The sequence below is a fragment of the Palaemon carinicauda genome, chromosome 31 (genome assembly GCF_036898095.1).
Source record: "Palaemon carinicauda isolate YSFRI2023 chromosome 31, ASM3689809v2, whole genome shotgun sequence".
NCBI classification, from domain to species: Eukaryota; Metazoa; Arthropoda; class Malacostraca; order Decapoda; family Palaemonidae; genus Palaemon; species Palaemon carinicauda.
This window is the reverse complement of record NC_090755.1, coordinates 112,505-138,878: the sequence shown is the minus strand read 5'-3', so window position 1 is coordinate 138,878 and position 26,374 is coordinate 112,505. Positions and strand designations below refer to the sequence as shown.

The window sequence follows — 26,374 nt, the reverse complement described above, 5'->3', positions numbered from 1 at the left end:
TATGTCTCTGTGTGGATTTTATTGCCAAACTGACTTTCACTGTTTGATGCATTTTGCACTTCATTCAAAACACATTCGTCAATCCTTCCTCCTACAATAACCGACAGGTTTTCGCCAACTGATTCCACCTTCTCAATTCTATCATATCTTCATTTTCTTAATATCTTGGTGTAGTTGAAGTTGAAAGAATTTTCTTTTTTGCCTTGGGTTTAGAATTTCTGTTGTTGTTACAATTTTTAAGGTTTAGATCCTGTAAATGATATTTGTTGAAGAAAAATGGGCCTAATGCAACATATCCAAAGGCTGCAGAGGGGAAGCTGCAAAGAACCTTCAGTACTGCCTACAAAGTGCCACTCATAGCAAGTACAGTAGTGGAAAGTATTCCCCTAGAGGAAACTGGAGGAAAGGAAACAAACAGTACAGATGGAATTTAGACAGGGAGAATTGCAATGAGCCCAAAAGATATAACAAAATTACAAGGTTACAAAAGGAAACCACCGTGCAATTTATTCAAATCAGTATATTGTATTAAAACTTCACTCACTTCTTTCAATAGCCACAATCAAATCTGTAGTTTAATATACAGTAATTTGAAATAACACTTATAAAAATGCACCTTATATATTACAAGAGCAAAATAGTTTGTTTGATTAAACAAAAATATATTGCCTGAATGCTATGTATCATTGAACAAATACAGTATTAACCAATTATTAATTGAGAAAAATTAGTAAGTACACCTTTAAGAAGGAAGTCAAATGAAAGTATATGATTAACACTGGCTAAATATTCTCTTGTATCAAAGTAGAAAGTATCATATAATGACAGAGCTCGTCGCATTCAAAATCTGCAGTGTCTGGAACTCAGGCTGATAATGTGATTGCATACCAATGAAACTGTTATATGTAAGTGTTTGTGATGTATTAGCCTATAAGTAACCCCTCAACTTAAAAGAACTCTTTACTTATCACCATTCTTCCAAGGCATAATATATTTTGTTCATAAACTTCTTAAAATTGAACAATAAAAGTGAGGTGAAGTTTAATTTAAGACTAGAAGTTATATGGAATGACTGTTAACTGTGAGATATTTTGAACATCAAAATGTAGGTCATACTAATACGTCTTGTTGCATACGAGAAGGCCAAATCCCAGAAACATCTGATAAGTTGATGGGCTACTGTACTGTAAGATATTTAATAGATAAAGATTCCTGCAGAATTTTGTATTTCAGGAAACATGATGTATACAGTACTGTATTGGTAAATCTACTTTGTATCACACCATGTACAAACTGGGCAAGTAAGTACTGTACCGTTAAATGATGCCATAAAAAAAGAGCTGTCTTATATAACCACCATGGATACCATATATAATACAGTAGTCTAAAGGAGACGGAATGGGTATAACTAACTTAATCATGTTCTATGACAACAATGGTCATTAGCAATATAAATATCTAATCCATCGTAGAAAGAATAGAATTAAGACCAAATAGTTAGCTAAGCCCTGATAACACATCAGAATTACGCTCTTTTTTTCTCTGTTATGGCGTGATTCCTTTGTGACAACTGGCATGAATAAATAAGTCATAAACATATGTTCTAATACCTTCACGACAAAACCAAAAAAAAGAGCACAATTATAGAGAAGCATTAGGAACAAGACTGCATTTTGAAATATGCAAAGAAACATCTAACTCATTACCTAAATACAAAGCATATTTTACTGAAAATGTGCTTCCAAATACAACAAAGTACAAAGTTATGAATTCTCAAACTAAAGACACATAATCTCTATATCTTTGACCACTTAACAAAATAATTTATCATGTGAAAAGACTACTGTGCTTCAGCAATCCTTTACCAAAAAAAAAAAAAAATGAGGTTCATAAACCACATGAATTCTATCAAATACTGTACTTTATTTAAAACCTACGCATAAGATACTGTCTTTAGCACAGTCTACACATCTATTCCTCAAAAAAAAAAAAAAAAAAAAAAAAAAAAAAAAAAAAAAAAAAAAAAAAAAAAAAAAAATCTTCCTTCAGCTAACATGTTTAAGAAAACTGTAGTCATCATACATATAAAAAAAAACTTTTCTTCCAATACACTATTTGGATTCTCTGTATACCTAGCCTTGAAGTGATGCTGATATGAACACATCCTCTACATAACATCAAAACCTGAACACAAATCTCAAGATTAATAATACCAAACTGAAGTGCTCTCTCCAAAGTTTAGTAACTTGAGATTCTACTCACACAAGAGTAGTTTACATCTATCTAAATAAATTATGCACCTGGAAAGAAACATGAAAAGAGCCTCATGAATTATGAAAGTGGAAAAAATTATCACACAAACTTTACCTGTAGAGTTCAATATCTAAACATAGATCTAAACCAAACAAACAAAATGCTAAAATAAATAAGATGAAAATGAAGCACTATAAGGAAACTACAAATATTTGCCATTATTAAAATTAATGACCAGCAAGACACACAAGAGAGCAACAAACTAAGAAAAAAGCAATACCACTGGTAAAAACAAACATACATCACATGCTGTGTTGAATGGGATGTGAGGAGATTGAGAGATCAGGGAAACTTACGTTTATTCTTCTCGATCACTGCCAATATCCATTCCTAAATAAGAAAAGGTTTTAACCTTTTTGCGTAAGTCAAATTATGCAGAAGCAGACATAAAAACCAAATCACAGAATAAGTTATTTAAGCATGTGACATGTTGCTAACTTTACATCTCCACTATCAAGTTTCATATACAGGTATAATGAAACACTACTCCACTCCATTGTCAGCCAAAATGAATACGCAAATGTGATATAAAAATGAAAAACTATGTCCTTGTCAAAAGAATAGTAACTTTCATGCACTAATTGCACAAAAAATTAAAATCATTCTAGTTTATATTAGCATTTTCAAGAGTTCAGAATGTAGCCTTCAACTGCACAAATCTAAAAGCCACGTAACAAAGGAAAATCTTCATAGATCTACCAGTTTGCTATGAGCCTCAAACTTTAAAAGACAATTCAATGTAAGACATTCTGAACCTATATACTGTATAGTATACTGACAAATAATATGCAGCAGCAGAAGAATATATAAAGATTTTTGTTTTCTGTAAACATTACACACTTGGGAGAAATATCAAATAAAGAATATTCTTAACAAGCAACATGCTGAAAATCCTGCAATGACTGGTAATTACTTCAACCAACAATAAGCTTTTTTTTAAACATTGAATAAAAATACATTATGCTTAAATATTGCAGGTCTACACACACCATCAGACAGCTACACAGCAAACAATTTAGGGTTTTCAAAATGGCTGCACAGACAATCTTATCTTATAAACTATATCCATATGTAAATGCTGGTCCTACTCAGCAGTTAATCAATGCCATATCAACATTCTTTTAGAGAGAATGGAATTTCAACTGGGTTTTCCCATTGGTCAGTTCCAATACTTATGACACTGGAAGGGATTTATTTTTTCGTAATCTCTAGGTGAAAGAGCAGACTTACAATTTCCCCAGTTCCAATTACCACATGCTGACTTTTCATCTGTACAGAAAATGTCACCCTAAAGAAATAGAGAAACAAAGTCCTTGCTTCCATACTGAACAAGCATAAATCAAATGTACATTGTTGGAAGTGCTCCTATACCACTAAACTGAAGGGGATAAGATGGTGAGAGAGGAGAATTGATCATCACAAGTAATAAGTGCACTTAGAAATAAATAAAGATTATCCCTTTACCAGCAAACTAGTAAAACTTCATTAAACCACTGTATAATCAAATGGCATACAGTATATCAAAACTTGGATTTACCTTGAGCTGTGCAAAGGAAAAATAGGACTGGTGATAAACATGTATTTTCTGTGAAGGAGTTGATAAATAACTGGAAATTGCATACTCAACAAACAGCATGTGAATAAATGCACATGGAAAAAATTCATGTCATCTCATCCAGCCATTGGCTGATTCCATGACCACCAGCTTCTACAATGCTCCATGAGCAGTGATCAGGACATATAGAAGAAGGATAAGTCTACTTGTTTTTTACTCAAATGTGGAAGACAGCAGTGTCTTGTATATGGACGTTTAAAATGCAAGTGCTGTACTATCCAAAGTTTTAAAGGCAAAGCTATAAAAATAGTAGAATCAATGGGTAAAATTTTCTTAGAGTAAGATAAAGGGCTGAGGGTAGGGAGACAAGATGATTGAAATAAAGAATTAAATGGTGGAGGGGGCACTTGAGATAATAGGACCGATGAGAACCCTGAATAGATTAGATATCACAAAGCACTTCGAGTAACATAGCATTACATTATGGATGTAAAGCTCTTCATTTTCACAAATTTCTCCTTCATTTTTACAAATGGCCTGAGGGTCAGTATTAGAAAGGGTGCTTAATTGAGACTACTGAAGCAACAAAAGTGAGACAGACTCATCTAGGATGCAATTTTACTAATGCACAATTAAAGCAGTTCATGAAATATTAAGAAAAATAAATTCGACGACAATTACCATATAGGTTATTTAGTACTTTTTTTAACAATAAACTTAGAAAGAACACTGAAGCAGTTCTTAAATATTCTAAAATGAGACAATCACTGACCCATATCATCTCTGCCACTAATGAAAACCTTCAAGTTATGTTGGGATAAATCTTAAATCAGCTCTGGTGTCAACAACATACATGCATGTACTCTTTGTTTTTCAGGGCAACTCTTCTAAGGAGCAATGCAGAGCCTATTCTATTAGAAAAGGAGGACATCTACTTTCAGTAATGCACATACTATAATTTCTTGACAATGTTTGTGTCAAACCGGACATCATTTAGAATATATAGGTATAAAATTCTATAAAGAAACAGTTCTACACATCCAACTGATTTGAGTGTGTGGAATTACAGCTAAATAAAAAGAAAAAAAAATGAAAACAGACTCCCTAACACATACAATAATAAGATGTAGTTTTCATTCTACTTATAGCTAAAACTATTCTACATCTAACATAGGAGCCTATACACATTCAAATTTATCAAATTTTCTACATTACTTTACTAAGATGAGCATCTTCAACAAACATTTGGCTAAAAACTTACAGCTACTCTTTTGAATCATATTTCTAATAATTAAACCTGGCCTTGGAATCCACCCACTGTAGCATACTTACCACAATTCTAGTCGAGCTATGCAAGGAGTTAAAGTTTCCCACCCATTAGTTATCAATATTTCAGAACAAAACAATTAACAGCACATTCTCTTAATATTTTCATCACTGTATCTTGAAGATTGATAATTAAAAGTCTTATAATTATCATATCTGTGTTTTAACAATCACTACTCACTGATAAAATGGCAACTGTTACACAATCTACGAGAGACTACTTCTGCGGACTCCAACTCTACAGCTCCAAACCATTTCTTCTGATAACGATTTCTTTCCAGGTTTTTTTTTTTAAATCTGATAACCCAAAAAGGTTGTTCCAATGCTTAACTATAAATATGACTTAAGAATCTATCAGCTACTGGGAGTAGCTTCAACAATGTCTTCGATGATTTGCACAACATTACCATACCATGTATTTCCTATGAGCTAAAACTCATGAACTGAAAAAAGAAAAAAATATTCTACTGTACTAGAAGCAACCTGACTACGATTCTGGAACATTTAGAGATGAAAAAGAGAACGACCAGCGAGATGCCCAAGGATAAACTCGGTCAAACAGATTGAGGGCCTAACTGTGGCCATTTTTTCTGTGACAATACCAATCACTAAAAAAATTCAATTAACGTATCATTTCATATTAAAATTTAAAAAATCTTCATTCATTCCCTATTTTCATTTCCCTTGAGTGTAAAAAGTCTGAGCAAAATGCATTTACAAAATCAAAGTACTGTAATAAAATATTTTAAACTGGCATTCAATTGCAGTATACCTGACAAGTATATTATATAAACAGTTGCATGCAAGATAAAGTGGACAATTTCTGCATTTAAAAGATTTCAAAAGTTTTTGAGACTAGCTTTCTACAATATTTAAATTCTCTGGCCACTCATTTCATAATACAAAAGTCTTGTATACACAAGCATATAATGCCTCAAAAAACAACATATGTCACTAATGTTCCCTATGTATATATATATTTATATATAAATATTTACAACATATAAAACATATATGGAGGATGAATGTAGAATATAAACATTACAATCTTAAAGCCTAACAAAAACAGTCAAAAGAAAATTCCATGAACTTTGAACACAAGAGCAATTAGTTTTGGCTAATGCTTATAAAAATTAGTTGTCTTGGAGACATAACCTACAGTTTTGTCATAGCTTTATCATTTCAGAGGAGAAACGTAAGGCTGATGCACTTCCCTAGATATGAAGGGTGCATGTCACGATCACAGTTCATGGCTCTCTAGAACTGCAAATAAATCACCAGATAAAATCAAATTAATACGGCTGTTCAGCCTATTGGGATTTTCAGGATATAAAACTTCATATATTGTACTAATTTTCAAACATTTAAAAATTGAAAAAGTAACATCTCAAAGATTTTTTTAAGTTTTTAAAAGAAAATCTAACTCTTTTAAACATTGTTATTTAAATTCAAATGTATAAATTTATATAAACAAAATCGTCTCAAGCAAACAATAGGTAGGACATACACATCATATACCTGGATACCCAAACCTCAATATGATTGACATTTTAAAATAGAAGCTGACTACCAATGAGAGCAATGGCAGGACAAGAGGTATTCTTTTGGAAACACCAATGATATTGGACAAATTGCTAAACTTAGTTGATGTTTCCGTTGATAAAAAGATCCTTATTTCAATTTTGTTGAGAGAAACAACTTCTCAAGAACTCTGACTGAAGGGTCTGTGTATGAATAAGCTGATAATGTCCACTTCAATATGATGATTGAAATAAGGAATGTACACAAGATAACACTGCAAGGAGACATTGAAGCTTAAAGGGGAAACAGTGAGCATAGCACAGGACATCATGGTTGCTACTCCCATGCACAAAGGAATTCCCTTTCTAGGAAGGAGGGACTGGATGTAAGAAACCAAATATCCATTTTACATAAATTGCATACTAACCCATCAGAAGTCCTCAGATGGCTTTGAATATAACAAGCCAAATCATGTTGTATATGGCATTAGCACAAATTTCTAAGCCCCTCCCCAGGATGTGTGGCACCAACTAAATTATAGGCTGTTGGATCCAAAACAGGGAATACATATGTTGCTGATTATGAAAAATTCAGCAGGGAGGTATCCCAAATCTGCCAATAAGTTTTGAATGATGTGAATGGAGAAACTACTCTGAGGAAAATCTGAATCCTTCTGATGAGGATAAATGTAACCACATGGCCTTTTTCCATCCAGAGTAAGCCTATGAACCTAATTGGCGCTTAGAACACCTTACTTACAATCTTGTGGCCCATGTGAAGTATTGGTCTCCAAAAATCCAATGAAGATTTGGTTTCATAAGAAAAAAAGGGCACTTGTTGCTCCAATAATCAATTATTATTATTACTTGCTAAGCTACAACCCTAGTTGGAAAAGCAGGATGCTATAAGCCCAAGGGCTCCAACAGGAAAAATAGCCCAGTAAGGGAAGGAAACAAGGAAAATAAAATATTTCAAGAACAGTAACATTGAAATAAATATTTCCCATATAACTATAAAAACTTAAAATGAGGAAGAGTAATAAGATGGAATAGCGTGCCCGAGTGTACCCTCAAGTAAGAGAACTCTAACCCATGACAGTGGAAGACCATGGTACAGAGGCTATGGCACTACCAAGACTAGAGAACAGTGGTTTGAATTTGGAGTGTCCTTCTCCTAGAAGAGCTACTTACCATAGCTAAGGAGTCTCTTCTACCATTACCAAGAGGAAAGTGACCACTGAACAATTACAATGCAGAATTTAACCTTTTGGGTGAAGAAGAATTGTTTGGTAATCTCCATGTTGTCAGGTGTATGAGGAAAGAGGAGAATGTGTAAAGAATAGGCCAGACTATTCTGTGTAAATGTAGGCAAATGGAAAATGAACCGTAACCAGAGAATAGGATCCAATGTAGTACTGTCTGACTAGTCAAAGGACCCTATAACTCTCTAGCAGTAGTATCTCAACGGGTGTCTGGTGCCATGGCCAACCTACTTCCAGTTTGCCTTCAAGATGAATTCCCAAACCAAAACTTATTAGCTTTTCCTATCAAGATGAAGAAAGGGAAATGAAAAATGAGATAAGAAGTAAAATCTCTAGCTGAGGCTTCCATGTGAGCTCTCTCCATACATTAGCCAGAAAACATTAAATCAATAAATCAATCTCCATACGTTATCAAATATACATCAGTCAAAAGAAATATATTTGGGGCACCTTTAAGTATAAATGCAGAACTTTACTGAATTCCTGATGTAGTAGGCATTAGAAGAAATGAATACGCAGATAAAGCAGTCAGGTCTACACACATAATGATATGTGAAATAGAAGTCCACTATAGGAACATACAATATGGTTATAACTACCATAAACACATCTTAGGATCTGGTACACCAGTTCAACATGATGTTACTTAATGGCAACATGTCATAGTCCAAGTCCAGTCAGTTGAGAATCAACAACAATATTAATATTACAAGATCCTTTGTTTAAAATTTGTCAGACTCCCATAACACTGCCTAACAAATTACCGATGTTAATACTCGTAAATGAAAAGGCAACTATAATATTCTTTTGAAATTCCAATCAATGATGTCTTAATTTCCATCGGTATCTTGCACTGGTTTTTTTTTTTTTTATATGTAAACATAGGCATCAATAATACTTGTTAGGTTCATCCACATATAATTTTTCTAATTTTCTAATGGCCATTCTAGTCTGTGTAGTTGCTGGTATTTTAGACTTGTTCTTTATTGATAATTTTACAGCAAATAATAATAATAATGAAAATAATAATAATTATAAAGGATATTGATGAAGAAAAAACTTATTTTTGGGGAAGGGTTGTGTGGTCTACAAGGACCTTCCTGAGAATGGATTCCTTATTTCAGTCTTTCACAGGAAAGTTCTTGGAGACCACACAGCAATTTAACTCAAAAGTACTGAAAAAAAGAAATAGAAAAAACAAATCATCCTCAAGACAGGGCTACATAACCAAGACGACAAATTCTGTGACTCAATACACACAAAATATCTTATGATTCTATATTCATCAATGTTTCTTTTGCAGCAGCTTTGCCATATTACATATATAACTGAATATTATGACAAAACGTTCAATAATAATGAAATATATTATCTTAAGACAGAAAGATGAACTCTGTAAGTAGGCAGAATTGTCTGCAATTCTTTTTAGCTTTTAATGTTAAAGGTAAATCTGTAAGGAGCAATGAAAAGTAAAAAAAAAAAAAAAAAACATCTTGTCTAGCATAATAATCCTTCCATATGTTAAACACATTGACTCTTAACTCGTGTGGGCATTAAAGGATATGAAGAGGCAGGTAGAGCAACTAAGTTTATAACTACAACTACATCAAACCTATAAATTCCCTTAAACGATTAGGTTACATCAATGAAGTCCATAATAATAGATAAACGGCAGGGTCCATGACATGATTAATCATACCAAATTACAACATTACACGCTGACGGCAGGATCATGAGAGTCATTAAAAAAAATATATATATAAATGCAGAAGTGGTGTTAATCCTACTGAGAACTGAACATACGTTTTACTTAGTTACCTAATGGCTAAACAGTTATGACACAGTTCCTGTCTGTAGATATAGAAATACAGCATTAGCCATAAGAAATATTTTGTGTGAATGCCCAATCCCCAATAGACTGTGAATGAATAGTACAGGATAAAATACCAACCAGGAAATTATATCAGACCTTTCACTATCCGATCATCCAATCATAAGGATCAAATTTATGAATTTGGGGTATCACAGGCTCCAGCATCATGCCATTCAGCACCCCATGTGCAACAGGGGGAAAAATCCTCCATTAAAATAAAATATAAGTTAGAAGATGTTAAAGAACAAAAAGGAAGAAAGGAACCAGGAACAGTAGTTAAGTAGAAAGATATAAATCAGGTGCAGCTAAGGGGTAGGTCACAGGAATGCTGCAAAGACCCTTAGTAATGCCTATGGTGCTCCACGCAAAGAGACCAGATGCCACCACCATCACCGACCTATGGGGGTTTTCCAATTATAAATTTCTTATGAAGAAGGGGGCACCAGAAATGGATCCCTCTGGGAGCTGCTATATGATGATAACCTATCATCAATAGCAAAATCTTAGGAAGGTGTCATGGAAATGTGGGAAGGACAGGGGAGGTCTGAAAGATAAAGGGAGGCTAAACAAGCTTATGGCAACTGAAAATGAAGCAAAGGAAAAGGGTCACAACTGAAAAGTTTACATGTGGCCGCAGTTGGAAATGTGTGGAGGTGAACTTAGAACTGTCTACCAACTGTAATGGACAGTGTCATAAGAAATGCTTAGGATCACAAAATAAAATGGAGTAAAATATTTTGATACCAAAAATGTATTACTAAAGCAAATGGGGAATAAATGTGAGAGTAGTATAATGTGGTCAATACGCAAAAAAGGTACAACATTTGTTACCTTGGGGACATGCAGTACTAGATTTTGAAGAAGGGATTGAAAGTGAGGTAAACAAAAAATAGAATGAGGAGCCACAGCTTAAATGATAAAAAGGCTCAAATAAACTAATAATAAATTGAAAACTTGCATCAGTATATACAGCATAAACTTTTAGTGGGTGCTTAAGGTCTGTACTACACTATGTGACAAAACCATACACATTAACAAAGTAAGAAAGATACAGTACTGTACTTTGAAAGCTGTGAATACAGAATGCTAAATATCATAAGAGTGCAGTAAGAGAATCACAATAAAAAAAAAAAAAGAAGTAGCAGAGATATGAGGTATCCAGCAGCTGGAAAAGACTGAAATCTCAAATACTGAGATGTTGTGGGCATGTGATGAGAAGGGATGATAAACAGTTAGTGAAAAGTTGAAGGCACAGCCCTGATACTCCAGGCAAAATTTGCACAGAACAGAAAATAATAGAATCCTTGAAGGAGAGAAAATGCTAAAAAAAAACTTAATGATTATAATACCCTTTTAAAGGGCAGCCATTTTTAAGCCAAGATTTTTAGCTCCATTGTCTGGTTAAATTTGCTGCAGCACATTACAGACAAAGGTAAAGGTTCTTGGTAGCATTTATCCAAATCTCACTGGCAGTGCTACCTGTTCTTTACTTTATTGATGTTTCTTTGGTCTATTCTTACCTGTCAATCATCTTTAACTTTAGCTTGCTCCAATTTTTATCTCATATTCAACATCATGGCCTAGAAATGTTCAAAATGTGACTCAGCAGTTTTATTCCACTATTTAATATGAAATTTCTAGTTGCTGTGGTAGTAGCGACCATATCATTGTAAACCATGCCCAGAATACTGTTCTGGTGAGAATTTTCAATTTTCTTTACCCATGAAGCATCTTAAAATGCAAATTAAAATGCAATAATTTTAAATCATTACTAAAAAAATCCTTTTCTAACAAGGCCTAGCTGTAAAAGTAAACCTCATTAACTAGCATTTTGATCACAAAATGAGATGATAATGTCTTGGTCCATGACAAACATGACACAACTAAAAAAAACAAAAAACTGGCTTTCTCAATTCATCAGAAACACTAAAATCTATCAATTCTCATAAGATAAGTTCCCCAATCTAGCACGTATTCATCATGATTATAACTATATATAATGATAATCAATTGGCTTAAGGCCTCCTCACATATTCAATTTCCCAGGAAAGTATTTTGAACACGCTAAAATATTAAATTTCTAATCCCAATGACTTCATGTTGGTGACTAATGATTTTGGTGGGTTATATAAGAATGACTAGTTGGTCTTGTTATTTTGCATAGGGGAAAAGATTATCGGTTCAAAATGACGACAAAAGATCCTTGGCATAATCCAGACCCATAAAGAAACCTACCTCAGCATAAACAGGAGTCCTCAGGTTCTCCCTCAGGTGGAGTGACTTTAAAGGAATCCTTGTTCATGCTTTCTAGTTCTTTTCGTGAACGGTTGGAGTCACTCAGTTGTCTCGCAATATCAGCAAACATTTCTTCTACCCCAGCACCAGTTTTGCACGAAGTCTTGTAGATACCAGAAATGAGGTTGTGGCACTGTTCACTGAAAGTAGAAGGATAAAAAATGATAGATTAAAAGGAAATAATATTGAGCTCAATTGGTAATTATAAGGCATAAGATATAATCCAATATAGAGGGCATACTAAAAAAAATTATGTACAGTAATTCATAATAAGGTGAGATGTCTCACCGGCTATAAGGTGTTACATAGGAGGAAGATTGGTGCCTTTCCAAACGAGACATCACAAATTTCCTGTACAGTATAAGTCAATGTGAGTTGACTAGCTGAATGAGAAAAATTCTTTTATTTTTGAATAATAAAAGATACAGTTCATTGAAAAATGATCACGGCTTTTAATGCAATGTTTTCAGTTAAATCTAACACACATTTTTCATTTACTCAGAAAATAATATGAATTTGTAAAACACAAGGCCCCTCCAGTGGAAAATTCCTATATTACCTGTGACATCACTCCGCATACTAGCTTCATTAGTGGAGTAAGTGAAGTCTCTAATCTAATAAGATCAAAGATTGTTCAGTTCCACAGTGCAACTGGGGAGAAACCCCTGCAGTTGCACTCAAGCTAAAAGGTTAGACAGTAAGAAGGAAGAAAGGAAGCAGAAATGGAGGTAAGGTAGAAGGGGTTGAAGGAATGCTACAAAGTTTCTTAAGTATTGCCTAGAGTGTATCCTGTGAGGTACACTGCTGGCCTTCTAGCCTACCTCCCTATGGAGGTATTTGACCATTGACTATTACACGTAACCTTATCCTTGACTTCACTCTACAAACTAGCTTCATCAGTGGTGCACTGTATGGAGAAATTTGTAATTAGAACTATGGTAAAAAATTAGCGAAACCAACTCATAATCATCCGAGACTTCACCTATACCTATATATAAGGTCGTTGTGCCAACCTCTTTTCATTCATTCAAATTCAAAATGTTTAATTTCTTTGCTAAAAATTTATTATTGTACCCAGGTCATTTTCATGATTTGGAAAGAAAGTGTTTCTTGGTGTTACATAATCTTACAGGAAGCATAATGTGGGAATGATTACAGGTTGAAGAACTGTAATGTATACTTTGCCTAGTGGAGAGAGGGAGCAATATCAAAAAGTACAACAAATAAATAAAACAAAAATATTGTCTTTTGAACATTCAATTAATGAAAAACAAAACTTGATATATGAAAATATAAGACAAAAATTTTTATCAATATTGGAGAGAAATATACCACTAAAGCAAAAATACATACAGTACTGTATAAGAGTAGGAACAAATGTGGATCAATAGAGTCAAGCTGCAATTACAACTTTTGAAATAAATGAACAGACAGCAGCCAGACAATTCAACTGAATATACTACAAAACAATAAGTAAGAGAACTTATAAGGACACGGAAGAAAAAACAGAAGACAGAAGTACTGTACAGTATATTACACAAATATTTGTGATGGGAAAGAAAAAAATGATCAAGAAAACTATGAAATGAAACTTATAAACAAATGGGAAATGACAGAGTAACCTACAAGTAAAAGCCTGAATGATGATGGTGATGCTACAGGTGATTAAAAGGGCATCAAATTAAAAAAAAAAAAAAATTAAAATCATTTTCAAATAGCACTACAACAATCTAATACAAATTTGCATGGCATAATGAAATATTCTTAAATAAACTACTGTAGTTTTAATAAAACCTAAAAAAATTCCTTAAAACCAAGAAGCTATATCTTAAATCACAAAGCTGTATCTTATGGGCATAGCCTGTATCTCTATTATTTTCTCCTTGAAATAATTGTGAAACAAGTTAACTTTGTTTGAAGAATGTAAAGCACAATGCAAACTTGTTTAACTAAGTTTATTTTTCGGCAAACGAACTGAACGCCTAAGGATAAAATACCTAATAGACAAAATGTCTAATGGACAATATGCTCAATGGACACTTTTGGGCAATCCTGATAATAGACAAACAAGCATTGTTGTTACCATTATTGATTTTGCTCATTATGATGCTTTTTTTTCCCGTCTTCCACTTTTCAGATAAAATCACTAATTACCAAATTGCCTACTAAGCTACTTACTTAAAAGGCCATTGTGTATATTTTCAATTCTCAACTATCATTTTTCAAACTTTTTGTTATAAAATTTTACTTTTTCATTTAAATAGAAGATTGTAGTCAGGCCTTAAGTTAGAAATGGAATTTGTTACTAGTCAGAGGTGGCAAAAATCTTTTATATGAAGGCTTCACATATGTTGTCAACATAAAAAAGGGGAATGGTATTATACTGGAGATGTGAAAAACACAATTCTTTTAGTGTTACTATTATTACTTGTGACAATGAGATTCAGAAAATCTCAAATGACCATTCACATCTGCCAGATGAACCACACAACTCTTCCCTGAAAGTTCAAGAAAGCATAAAAGAATGCTTGCTACAATCTAATGAAGCCACATCTGTGATTAACCAATGCGCAAGTGATTTACTAGTAAGCATATTTGGTGGTTTGCCACAAAATGAATTAATAGCACGTAGTGTAAGATGTGAAAGATTGAGTGGAAATGCATACAAAGATTTAACTGTGACTACAGGAGGCTATAATTTTCTACTTTACAAATCAGAAAGAAGTTTGATCATTTACTCAACTACAATGAATTTGGAAATTTTTAGTACCAACTACATATGGTTAAGTGATGGCACATTTAACTGTGCGCCAGTTAGAAAAGTCATATACAATTTATGCCGTTGTCGTCGCAAGCAAAATGTAACCAATACTCACTGTTTTGCATCGAACAGAGATTCAGAAATCTATGAGGAAACATTTGAGTTCCCCAAAGAGCAAAACCTCTATCCAGTCAGTTACGGTGGATTTCAAACAAGCAGCAATAAAAGCTTTAAGAAAATGTTTCTCAAAAGCATGTGTCCATGGTTGCTTGTTTCACTTCAAACAGTGTCTAGTAAAAAATCCAAAGCCTTGGTTTACAAGGCTTGTCTAGAGATACTAAAAATGTTCTCATAATAAACAAAATAGAAGCATCAGCTTTCCACCACGGGATCTTAAGGATCTAACTACAGATTTTATGCAATCACCTGGCTTGGCATTGTTCAGCAAGGGCAAAGAATATGCCACATTGAAATGTTGTTTACAACAGAATAGAGTCAAACTCATCAAAGACCAATAATTATTTAGAAAGATGTATCAAGCTTTCAATAAAAGTTGGTGTAACTCACCCAACCATCGAAATCCTAGAGAAAAAAATAAAGCTGGAACAAGCTAATACAGAAGTGATCCTCAAACAACTGTCTTTGGGAATGAATAGTGCAAGAATGAATAATTAATATGCTCAAATAAGTAAAAGATTCATGAAAGTTCATGCTGTTTATGATAAAAGTAGAGGTTTGGCTTATCTAAGGTAGATAGCCTTTCTTTTGTGTATTTCTTATATATCATAAGATTTTTAAAACATAAATAATGTATTTTTTAGTAAATAAATGTTCTTACCCTTCAATTTATTTCTACATACTGTTCTTTTGTCATTATTATTATTACTATTATAAAAAATGAAATACTCTTAGTACCAAATGAAAAATGGCCTTGAATTGCAGAGTTGATAACGTCCCACCTTCACATCTGGGTGGGCCCAGGTTCGATTCCCAGCTAGGACAGTTGAGGGGTGAGAGTTGTGTATTGTATTTCTGGTTATAGAAAAACACTCTCGACGTAGTTCAGAACCCACGTAAAACTGTAAAGCCAATAAGTTGACCTAGGATCCCGCCACCCGTTGAGATACTACCACTAGAGTGTTATTGGGTCTTTTGACTAGCCAGACAGTACTACATTGGATTCTTCTCTAGTTACGGCTCATTTTTCTTTTGCCTACACATACTGCGAATAGTCTGGTCTATTCTTTCTACATTCTCCTTCGTCAGCATACACCTGTCAACACCAAGATTACAAAACAATGCTTCTTCGCTCAAGGGTTTAACTACTGCCCTGTAATTGTTCAGTGGCTACTTTCCTTTTGGTAAGGGTAGAAGACTTTTTAGCTATGGTAGGCAGCTCTTCTAGGAGAAGGATACTCCAAAATCAAACCATTGTTCTCTAGTCTTGGGTAATCCCAAACCCTCTGTACCATGAACTTCAACTGTCTTGGGATATCGCTGTCTTACTTGAGGGTACACTCGAGCACACTATTCTATCTTATTTTTCTTTCTCTTGTTCTTTTGAAGTTTTTATAATTTATATATGAAAGATCTATTTTACTGTTGATACTCTTCTTAATATACTTTTTGAATTGTTCATTACTTCTCTTTAGTTTATTTCTTATTACCTTTCTTCACTGTGCTATTTTTTCTGTTCGAGCCCTTTGGATTAAAGCATCCTGCTTTCCCAAATAGGGTTGTAGCTTAGCTAGTCATAAAAATAATAATAATATGATATTTTAATTATAAAATAAATTTTTGAATATACTTACCCGGTGAATATATAGCTGCAACTCTGTTGCTCGACAGACAAAAAACTGTACAAAAAAACTCGCTAGCGATTGCTATACAGGTTGCGGGTGTGCTCATCAGCGCCAACTGTCGGCCAGATACCAAACTCTATGTAAACAAAGACTCAATTTTCTCCTCATCCCACTGCGTCTCTATTGGGGAGGAAGGGAGGGTCGTTTAATTTATATTCACCGGGTAAGTATATTCAAAAATTTATTTTATAATTAAAATATCATTTTTAAATATTTAACTTAGCCGGTGAATATATAGCTGATTCACACCCAGGGTGGTGGGTAGAGACCAGTTAAATATGTTTACATCTTATGAGCTAAGAGTTTTTATTTCATTTTAGAAGTTATCAAAATAACAAAAACAAAATAAATAGGTACCTGGTAAGGAAGTCGACTTAGACGATTACTCTGCCTTATAAGTACGTCTTCCTTACGGAGCCTCGCGATCCTCTTAGGATGCTGACAGACCCCTAGGAGCTGAAGTATCAAGGGCTGCAACCCATACAACAGGACCTCCTCAAACCCCTAATCTGGGCGCTCTCAAGAAATGACTTTGACCACCCGCCAAATCAACCAGGATGCGAAAGGCTTCTTAGCCTTCCGGACAACCCATAAAAAACAACATTTCAAGAGACAGATTAAAAGGATATGGAATTAGGGAATTGTAGTGGTTGAGCCCTCACCCACTACTGCACTCGCTGCTACGAATGGTCCCAGTGTGTAGCAGTTCTCGTAAAGAGACTGGACATGTTTCAAGTAAAATGACGCGAACACTGACTTGCTTCTCCAATAGGTTGCGTCCATTATACTTTGCAGAGATATATTTTGCTTAAAGGCCACGGAAGTTGTTACAGCACTAACTTCGTGCGTCTTCACCTTAAGCAAAGTTCAGTCTTCCTCACTCAGATGTGAATGAGCTTCTCGTATTAACAATCTGATAAAGTCTGACCAAGCATTCTTTGACATAGGCAAGGATGGTTTCTTAACTGAACACCATAAAGCTTCAGATTGGCCTCGTAAAGGTTTAGTACGCTTTAAATAGAACTTAAGAGCTCTAACAGGGCATAAGACTCTTTCTAGTTCATTGCCTACGATCTCCGATAAGCTGGGAATATCGAAAGATTTAGGCCAAGGCCGAGAAGGCAGCTCATTTTTGGCTAGAAAACCAAGTTGCAGCGAACAAGTGGCTTTTTCCGACGAAAATCCGATGTTCTTGCTGAAGGCATGAATCTCACTGACTCTTTTAGCCGAGGCTAAGCATACCAGGAAAAGAGTCTTAAGAGTGAGATCTTTCAGGGAGGCTGATTGTAATGGCTCCAACCTGTCTGACATGAGGAATCTTAGTACCACGTCTAAATTCCATCCAGGGGTAGCCAAACGACGCTCCTTGGTGGTCTCAAAAGACTTAAGGAGGTCTTGCAGATCTTTATGTTGGGAAGATCTAAGCCTCTATGCCGGAAGACCGATGCCAACATGCTTCTGTAGCCCTTGATAGTGGGAGCTGAAAGGGATCGTCCTTTTCTCAGGTATAAGAGAAAATCAGCTATTTGAGCTACAGAGGTACTGGTCGAGGATACAGAAACTGACTTGCACCAGTCTCGGAAGACTTCCCACTTCGATTGGTAGACTCTAATGGAAGACGCTCTCCTTGCTCTAGCAATCGCACTGGCTGCCTCCTTCGAAAAGCCTCTAGCTCTCGAGAGTCTTTCGATAGTCTGAAGGCAGTCAGACGAAGAGCGTGGAGGCTTTGGAGTACCTTCTTTACGTGTGGCTGACGTAGAAGGTCTACCCTTAGAGGAAGACTTCTGGGAACGTCTACTAACCATCGAAGTATCTCGGTGAACCATTCTCTCGCGGGCCAGAGGGAAGCAACTAACGTCAACCTTGTCCCTTCGTGAGAGGCGAACTTCTGCAGTACCTTGTTGACAATCTTGAACGGTGGGAATGCGTAGAGATCCAGATGTGACCAATCTAGGAGGAAAGCATCTATATGTATTGCTGCTGGGTCCGGGACTGGAGAGCAATAGATTAGAAGCCTCTTGGTCAGCGAGGTTGCAAAGAGATCTATGGATGGTTTACCCCAAGTGGCCCAAAGTCTCTTGCACACATCCTTGTGGAGGGTCCATTCGGTTGGAATTACTTGCCCTTTCCGACTGAGACAATCTGCTATGACGTTCAAGTTGCCTTGGATGAACCTCGTTACTAGGGAGATGTCTTGACCTTTTGACCAGATGAGCAGGTCCCTTGCGATCTCGTACAACGTCAGTGAGTGGGTACCTCCTTGTTTGGAGATGTACGCCAAGGCCGTGGTGTTGTCCGAGTTTACTTCCACCACTTTGCCTCGAAGGAGATACTCGAAGCTTTTCAAGGCCAGATGAACTGCCAACAGCTCCTTGCAGTTGATATGCATGCTCCTCTGACTCGAGTTCCACAGACCTGAGCATTCCCGACCGTCCAGTGTCGCGCCCCAGCCCAAGTCCGATGCGTCCGAGAAGAGAACGTGGTGGGGAGTCTGAACAGCCAGGGGAAGACCCTCTCTTAGGTTGATATTGTCCTTCCACCAAGTCAGACAAGACTTTATCTTTCCGGAAATCGGGATCGAGACCGCTTCTAGCGTCTTGTCCTTTTTCCAGTGAAAAGCCAGATGGTATTGAAGAGGACAGAGGTGTAGTCTTCCTAGTGATACAAACTGTTCCAGGGATGACAGCGTCCCCACCAGACTCATCCACAGCCTGACTGAGCAGCGTTCCTTCTTCAGCATCTTCTGGATGGATAGCAGGGCTTGATCTATTCTGGGGGCTGATCGTCTTGTTGTTCAGCAACGTCCTCATCAGATAGTTCCTCATCCGAAAACTGATGAGGAAACGGCAACGGAGTGGGTAACGTCTGGCTCGCTGAGTCCGGTCGCATGCGTGACGGAGCCGGACGCAACGTCATGGAATTGCTGCACAGTCTGTGAACTGTCAACAACCATGGGTGCGCGAGGAAGCACAGCGTCCACCCGAGACTGTCTAGACCGTCTGGGTTGTGCAGTCAACCATACCGGGTTGCTGAGGTTGACGCACCGCGTCAAAATAAGTCACCTCTGATGGTTGTTGAACGTCCTGAACGTCAACAACCACCTCCGAGCGTCGCTTTACGTCAACGTGCGGCTGGCAACCCACACTGGGTCGCATCGGTGGAGGAACCACCTCAACTGGTAGACGCGAGAAGGTTACCTCAGCGTCAACATGACGCACAACCGACCGGTTGGAAGGTTGTTGGCCAGAAGGTTCAGCAGCAACCTTCTCCGCATTAAAGTCCTCTATCAAGGACGCAAGCTTGGACTGCATGTCTTGCAGCAAAGCCCATTAAGGGTCTACGGGAGCAGGTGCGGCAACAGACGGGGTTAGCGACTGAGGCGGTACCGCTTTCCATCCCTGAAAGCCTTGTTTATGCATGACATAATTGTACAGCAAAACTTCAAAGGCTCGAAAACAGCTGTGAAGTTGACCTGTAAAAAACTTGAAGCGTCTCCTGGCCAGGCGCCAGGGAGAGTCTACGAGATTTGAGAAGTCTATCTGGGCAGAGGCAGGAACTCCCAAGCCGAGAACTTCTCTCGTGTCATATCAGACTCTCGCTCTATAAACCAGTTTAAAAGAAGGGAAAGCAAAGGCTGTATCCCCCAAACTCCTCCTGGTGATAAACCAGTCGCATAGCAGACGTAAAGCTCTCTAGGAGAGCGAGAGAGCACTAGCTTATAAACAACGGCTTCGAAGTAGCTAGGCCTAGTGTAAGCTCTGACGTTTAGGCGAACGAGGAGCAGCAGTTACAAAAAGATCCGGACAAAGATCCTTAAAAATCAGCATGATTTATTTAAAGTCCATAGAGGGCTAAGCAGCTTTAGGCTCCTCTCCGTCTGACAGAGTCCTCAAGGGAATATCAGTAGGAGAGGGAACAGCAACTTCCTCATCTAAAGGAACCTTGTCCGATAAAAGCTGAGTCTCAAGCAAGGGAGAGACCTACCGTGGTGGCAATGCTTTACAAGCAGAGTCCACACACACTGGTGCATTAGTAGCAGACCAGGACGCAACGTCATGTAACTGCTTGACAGTCTGTGAACTGTCAACAACTGAACTGTCAACAACAACAGGTGCGTGAGGACGCACAGCGTCCACTCGAGACTGCTTTGACTGTCTAGACTGAGCAGTCAAAACAACTCTAGAATGCGGAGGTTGACGCACAGCGTCAAAACAAGTCAACTCCGATTGTTAGCGAACGTCCTGAACGTCAACAGGAGCATCAGCAAGTGGCCTAACGTCCAAATGTGGCTGAAAATCCACACGAGACCGCATCGAGTGTGGTTCTAAACAACCTGACTGACGTGACTTAGCTACGCCAACGTCAACAGGATGCACAAAGGAACGTTAGGTTGGCTGAAAGCCAGGATATCGATGAGATAAACGGCTAGACTCAACGGACTAATCGGCAGAATAGTCTTCCATAAGGGAGGCAAGCATATTCTGCATGTCTTGCCGTACAACCCATTAAGGATCCACGGAAATGGTTGCGGTAAGAGACGAGGGTAACGTCTGTGACCGCAACACTTTGCCAACAAAAAAGTCTCTCGGAGTCTGTGTTACGCTTTTGTTAGGCGGCGAGCAGTTTTCCGATGACTGCATAGGGTCAGAGCTGTCCTAATGGCTGCAACCAGGACGCTGGACCTGTTCTGAAAGGACTGACTTTCGCTTAAGGGTCTCGAAACCTTGTTACAGGTTTCTTATGCGAAAAGCCTTCGGATGACGAGGAGAAAAACGTCTCTCTCGCCTTATGGTAGGGGAGATCTTGGTAAGATACACCCGATACCATAGAGGGAAACGTCTGTTCGCTGATCAAGGCCTCTCGAACCCATAAGTCGTATGACATTACTTCTCCCCTGGGCTTGGGAGCTTGCAAGAGGTCCCGGACTAGGTGAACGACAGGCACGAACAGACGAACCCTCGGACGCAACACTGTAACACTTTGCGCAATATCACTTTATCACTACGATTTTCTGTTTTACACTTATTTCACTGAAATCGAAACTTTTACTGACTTCTACCTGAAGCACGCAATTCTACCCTCATCAAAAGGTAGTAAATGCGAAATCAGGCGTATAATGCAAGCATATTAATACCAGCAAAAAAAACAGTAAACATCTTTTAAGATAAAAAAATTCAGTGGTTGGGGAAGAGAATAAACACTAGTTCATTCTAAACTATGTTTTCAATCTCTCACCGTACATTGCCTGGGGACGAGAATAAAACTAAAAACGTTTTATCCTTTCTCCCCGTACAGAGACTAGGGACGAGAGTAACTCGAGAACAACGTTACCCGCTTGAACGGAACGTTTTCTCTCCTCTCTCTCCCTCCGTCTCTATATCTCTCTCTCTTTCTCTCTTGATTTCGCACCTAAGAGAAGAGCCCAATTACGTTTCGTCAAAAAAACATGTTATTTGACCAAAGGAAAAAACTGAAAGGTTTTTCAATTAAAAAGTTCCTTTAAAATAGAATTTAAAACATTTAAGCTTTGAAAGAATGAACAAAACGTCAGAATCGATTTACTCTTTCTGCAAAGTGAAACCGTGATACACTCTCTCTCTATCGTAACGATAGAGCGCAAACTGCGTAGCATAAATAAACTAAACGTTAGTTCATCTTTGAAAACAGTACGAAGACTATTCAAAGAAATTCTTTCATAAAATATTTCATTTAAAAAGTTTTAAATCCTTAGCTCTTAAAAAGCTATTTACGATTTAAAGGGCTCAACGTTGATTAACTTCGGTTTCCAAGTTAGGACCGCCTACTCTCAGGAAAGGTCGCATATAAACAAAACATTAAAATTTATTTTTTATGTTTATTATAAATGGAAAGTTAATCGAAGAGGAAAATCTATAATTAATTTATAACGTGATAAGATAATTACTAAAAGCCTAAACACACTTCCGTCTAAGGGAAGGGTCGGCCATTTAAAAGTCAAAGAAAGTCCATACTCTCTTTGTCACCAAAAATTAAATCTATCCAAAACGAGTTCAAGATTTAAGATGAAGATAAAACACCTGCACTGCGAAAGCTCAAACCAGAATATAGTACTTCACCAAAGATGATGGGAAAAACTCCAGGTTTCAACAGCGAGTAAAGTACGTCTTGTCGACACGTCGACAGAGAGAAAATTGAGTCTTTGTTTACATAGAGTTTGGTATCTGGCCGACAGTTGGCGCTGATGAGCACACCCGCAACCTGTATAGCGATCGCTAGCGAGTTTTTTTGTACAGTTTTTTGTCTGTCGAGCAACAGAGTTGCAGCTATATATTCACCGGCTAAGTTAAATATTTAAATAATAATAATAATAATAATTATAATAATAATAATAATAATAACAATCATAATAATAATAACAATAATAATAATAATAACAATAATAAAAATTAGCATTCTGTCCATAGGGCATTTGGCCATTGGGATTTCATCATTTGGCATTCAATCAGCATGCATTTTGGGGCGGGGGGCTTCAAAGGGCACTTGCTTTCATCAATTTTGAAACTAACTTCACTTGTATAAAATTTTCTCTCAATCTCCAGAAGATTATCTTATAAAAAAGTACACAGCAAAACCACTTTTCATTATGAAAATTATACAATAAAAATTTGGGTAACTGGAAATAAATAACTGTTTCATGAGAAATGTATGTCATAAAGACCTCCTGATGGTCAGCTTGTTTTCAAATTGTTTGTTTCTTTACATCAAATGTAGCACCTCAGTCTCTATGAGTTTAACTTGTTCTGGGAGCTAAAATGCTTATATGCTAAAACAATTTTTCCCATAAGAAATAAAGTTAATTCACTTGATGCATTCCAAATGTTATAAAAGTACATATACTTGATTTTAAGGTTTATAATGTTAATCATTGGACAATTCATAACCCTTAACACAAAAGATTATTACAAATTTATAATTCACCATAAAAATTAGAAATATTGATAAATTAACTCGCACAATACCTTTGAGGAGAGTCGTGACTGCATGAGGAGGAGGTGAATAATGATTAGAGGGCTCCCTCCATGAGAAATAATGATAAAATATTGTAGGTTCTCTCTACTGAAATACATTCAGTATCACTTAATTTACACTTTCTTGACACTTGGTTGTGGTGGCCGATGTGGTAACGTCCCTGACTGGTGAACGCCAGACTGGGGTTCGAGTCCCGCTCAAACTCGTTAGTTCCTTTGGTCACTGCAATCTCACCATCCTTATGAGCTAAGGATGGGGGGGTTTGGGGGAACCTATAGGTCTATCTTCTGAGTCATCAGCAGCCATTGCCTGGCCCTCCTTGGTCCTAGTTAGGGTGGAGAGGGGGCTTGGGCACTGAGCGTATCTGGTACTCGTGAGAGTGCGTGGGTTTGAACCCCACACCTAATACCAATATGACCAGTGCAGATGGATAATGAGACGTTGGCATATGGGTTAGCTTCATTTATTACAAAAGGTTCAGTCTCTAGGGCATTGTCCTGCTTGCTAGGGCAATGTCACTGTCCCTTGCCTCTGCAATTCATGAGTGGCCTTTAAACCTTTATGTTCAACTTTCCAAAGGAAACTACCTCGGGATGACTGCATTTGCCATTTCTTTAAAATGGCATGAAAGTGCTCAGCATGCTAAAGCTTTATCGGGATGATGTGCCTCTACAAAACTTTGCAGGGTTTCCAACATTTTCAACATCTCCCTAATTTTACTTGAAGCGGGAAGTTTATCACATTGTCCGTCCTCCACTTTAGATGAAATCTCATCTACAGCCTCTTTTGGCTGCTCCTCAAGCAACTCTATCAACTCCTCGGTACAAAAGACTCAATTTCATCATCAGCTGCCTCTTGCATGGGTTCGAATCCCTCAAAATCATGTCCAGTAACGCAGTCATGCCAAGGTTTCCTCGAAGCAGAATTGTGGGTTCTGCTGATGACTGCTTCCCAGGCTTTCTCAATAATCTTGAGGCATTTGATGAGGAAAAGTTCTTTGTTTTTTCCAAGCCATCGGATGGTAAGGTTGATCCTTTCTATAATTCTAAAGCATCACAGGAACACTGCTTTTGTGTATAGCTTCTTCAAATTCTAAATCACCTGCTGATTCATGTGTTGGAGTATTGGAGTGGCATTGGGTGCCATGAACTTTGTTTTTAATGAATTTGAACTACTCCATTAGGTTGTCTACAATGGCTGGTGGATGGGCAGGAGCATTATCATAAGTAAGAAGGCTTGGAGTGGGAGGTTCTTCAGATAAGGTACGTTTTGACCTCAGGGCTAAAAACCTCACTGACTCATTCCACATGCAAAATAAGTCACCCAAGCCTTGTTGTTTTAACCTTCACATCAAATTTAGTTGTTTCTTCTACACCTTGCACTTCTTAAAGCCTCATGGATTCTGCGGGTGATACACTAGGAGGTTGATTTTCCAATTCCCAGCAGGGTTAGGTCTTCACTAGACTTGTGACTGGGAATTGACATTTTTTTCTGCTGTAATGAAGGTCCTTCAGGGCACTTCTTCCAAAAAAGACCAGTCTCGCTGCAAATGAACACTTGCTGCGGACTATACGACTAAAAAATCACAAACCTTTTAAATCCTACAACGAATGTCTCTGTTGCCTTGACAGCTTAGCTTGCAGCCTCACCATGTCAGACAACACTATAAATGCCAGTTCTTCCCTTGAAACTGTCAAACCACAAGCACCTTACCTTGAATGTTTCTTTTTATTTTTCTACTGATGTACAGTACTGTACTTGGCTCCTTTTTTACTAAGTCAAAAGCCTACACCTTTCACAAATAATGTTTTTGGTAATCATATCCCCCCCTAAATGCTTTCCATAAATTAAGATAAGCAGCCACTTTTCAACGTTATCAAAAACACGTGGCCATTGTTTAGGACATATCAGCACCCACTTCACAATATCAACTGATTTGAGATCTTTTTTTCTTAAGAATTAAACAAATCTTGGATGATGAATTATTGACATTTTTGCCAAGTCTGCCACATACCTACCTTGTTCATGCTTCTTTCTTTTTTACATTAACTATCCCATTCTTACTGTCTTGCTCAATCATCTTGGAGGCCACTGTCACGATACTGTACTGTTAACTTAACAATGAAGAATAGTGATCATAATTCGACAAAGAACACACAGTCACAAATTTATAAAGATCAGTTCTTAAGACACTTGCGAGAAGCTGTCTGGTGATGCTACGAGTGGTTCTCAGAGAGTGGAAGAGTTACGGTCTCAGCAAGTGGGGGATGTGAGCTAACGTGAGACAAAATGGTGTAAAACACACTATTATGGCATGAACACTATGTGGGTGGCGTGTGAGCACTGCGTGACTGCTTTTTGAAGATCATGTGCTAGTCTAGATAGAACTTGCCCACGAAACATGCCCATGTGGAGTGAAACTTTTGCTCGCAGACTGAGGCAATGCTCGTGATCCGATTTGAATTTATAGGCTCGTATTCAGTCAAACGTAAACTGGGGTACCATTATTTCTCTTTTGGCATGCACATGCAATTCTTTTATATATAGACATGCAGATGTTCAGGTATACACTGTATAAAACGTATGAATTCAAACTAGC

General features: G+C 37.1%; 1 protein-coding gene across 4 annotated transcripts in view; it reads right to left on the bottom strand.

Annotated features, from left to right (window-relative positions):
• Window positions 1-502: 502 nt before the first annotated feature.
• The window catches only part of RabX6 (RAS oncogene family member RabX6), a 44,303-nt gene continuing 18,431 nt past the window's right edge, over window positions 503-26,374 (bottom strand). For 3 of the 4 annotated variants that reach the window (XM_068354718.1, XM_068354720.1, XM_068354719.1), the window contains exons 4-6: window positions 12,433-12,495; window positions 12,085-12,284; window positions 503-6,457 (exon numbers count right to left, since the gene is read on the bottom strand). In XM_068354718.1, the coding sequence (XP_068210819.1) occupies window positions 12,086-12,284; window positions 12,433-12,495 (262 nt within the window). In that variant the 3' untranslated portion in view covers window positions 503-6,457; window position 12,085. The remainder of the gene's footprint in view (window positions 6,458-12,084; window positions 12,285-12,432; window positions 12,496-26,374) is intronic. The other variant, XM_068354721.1, reaches the window with a different exon arrangement.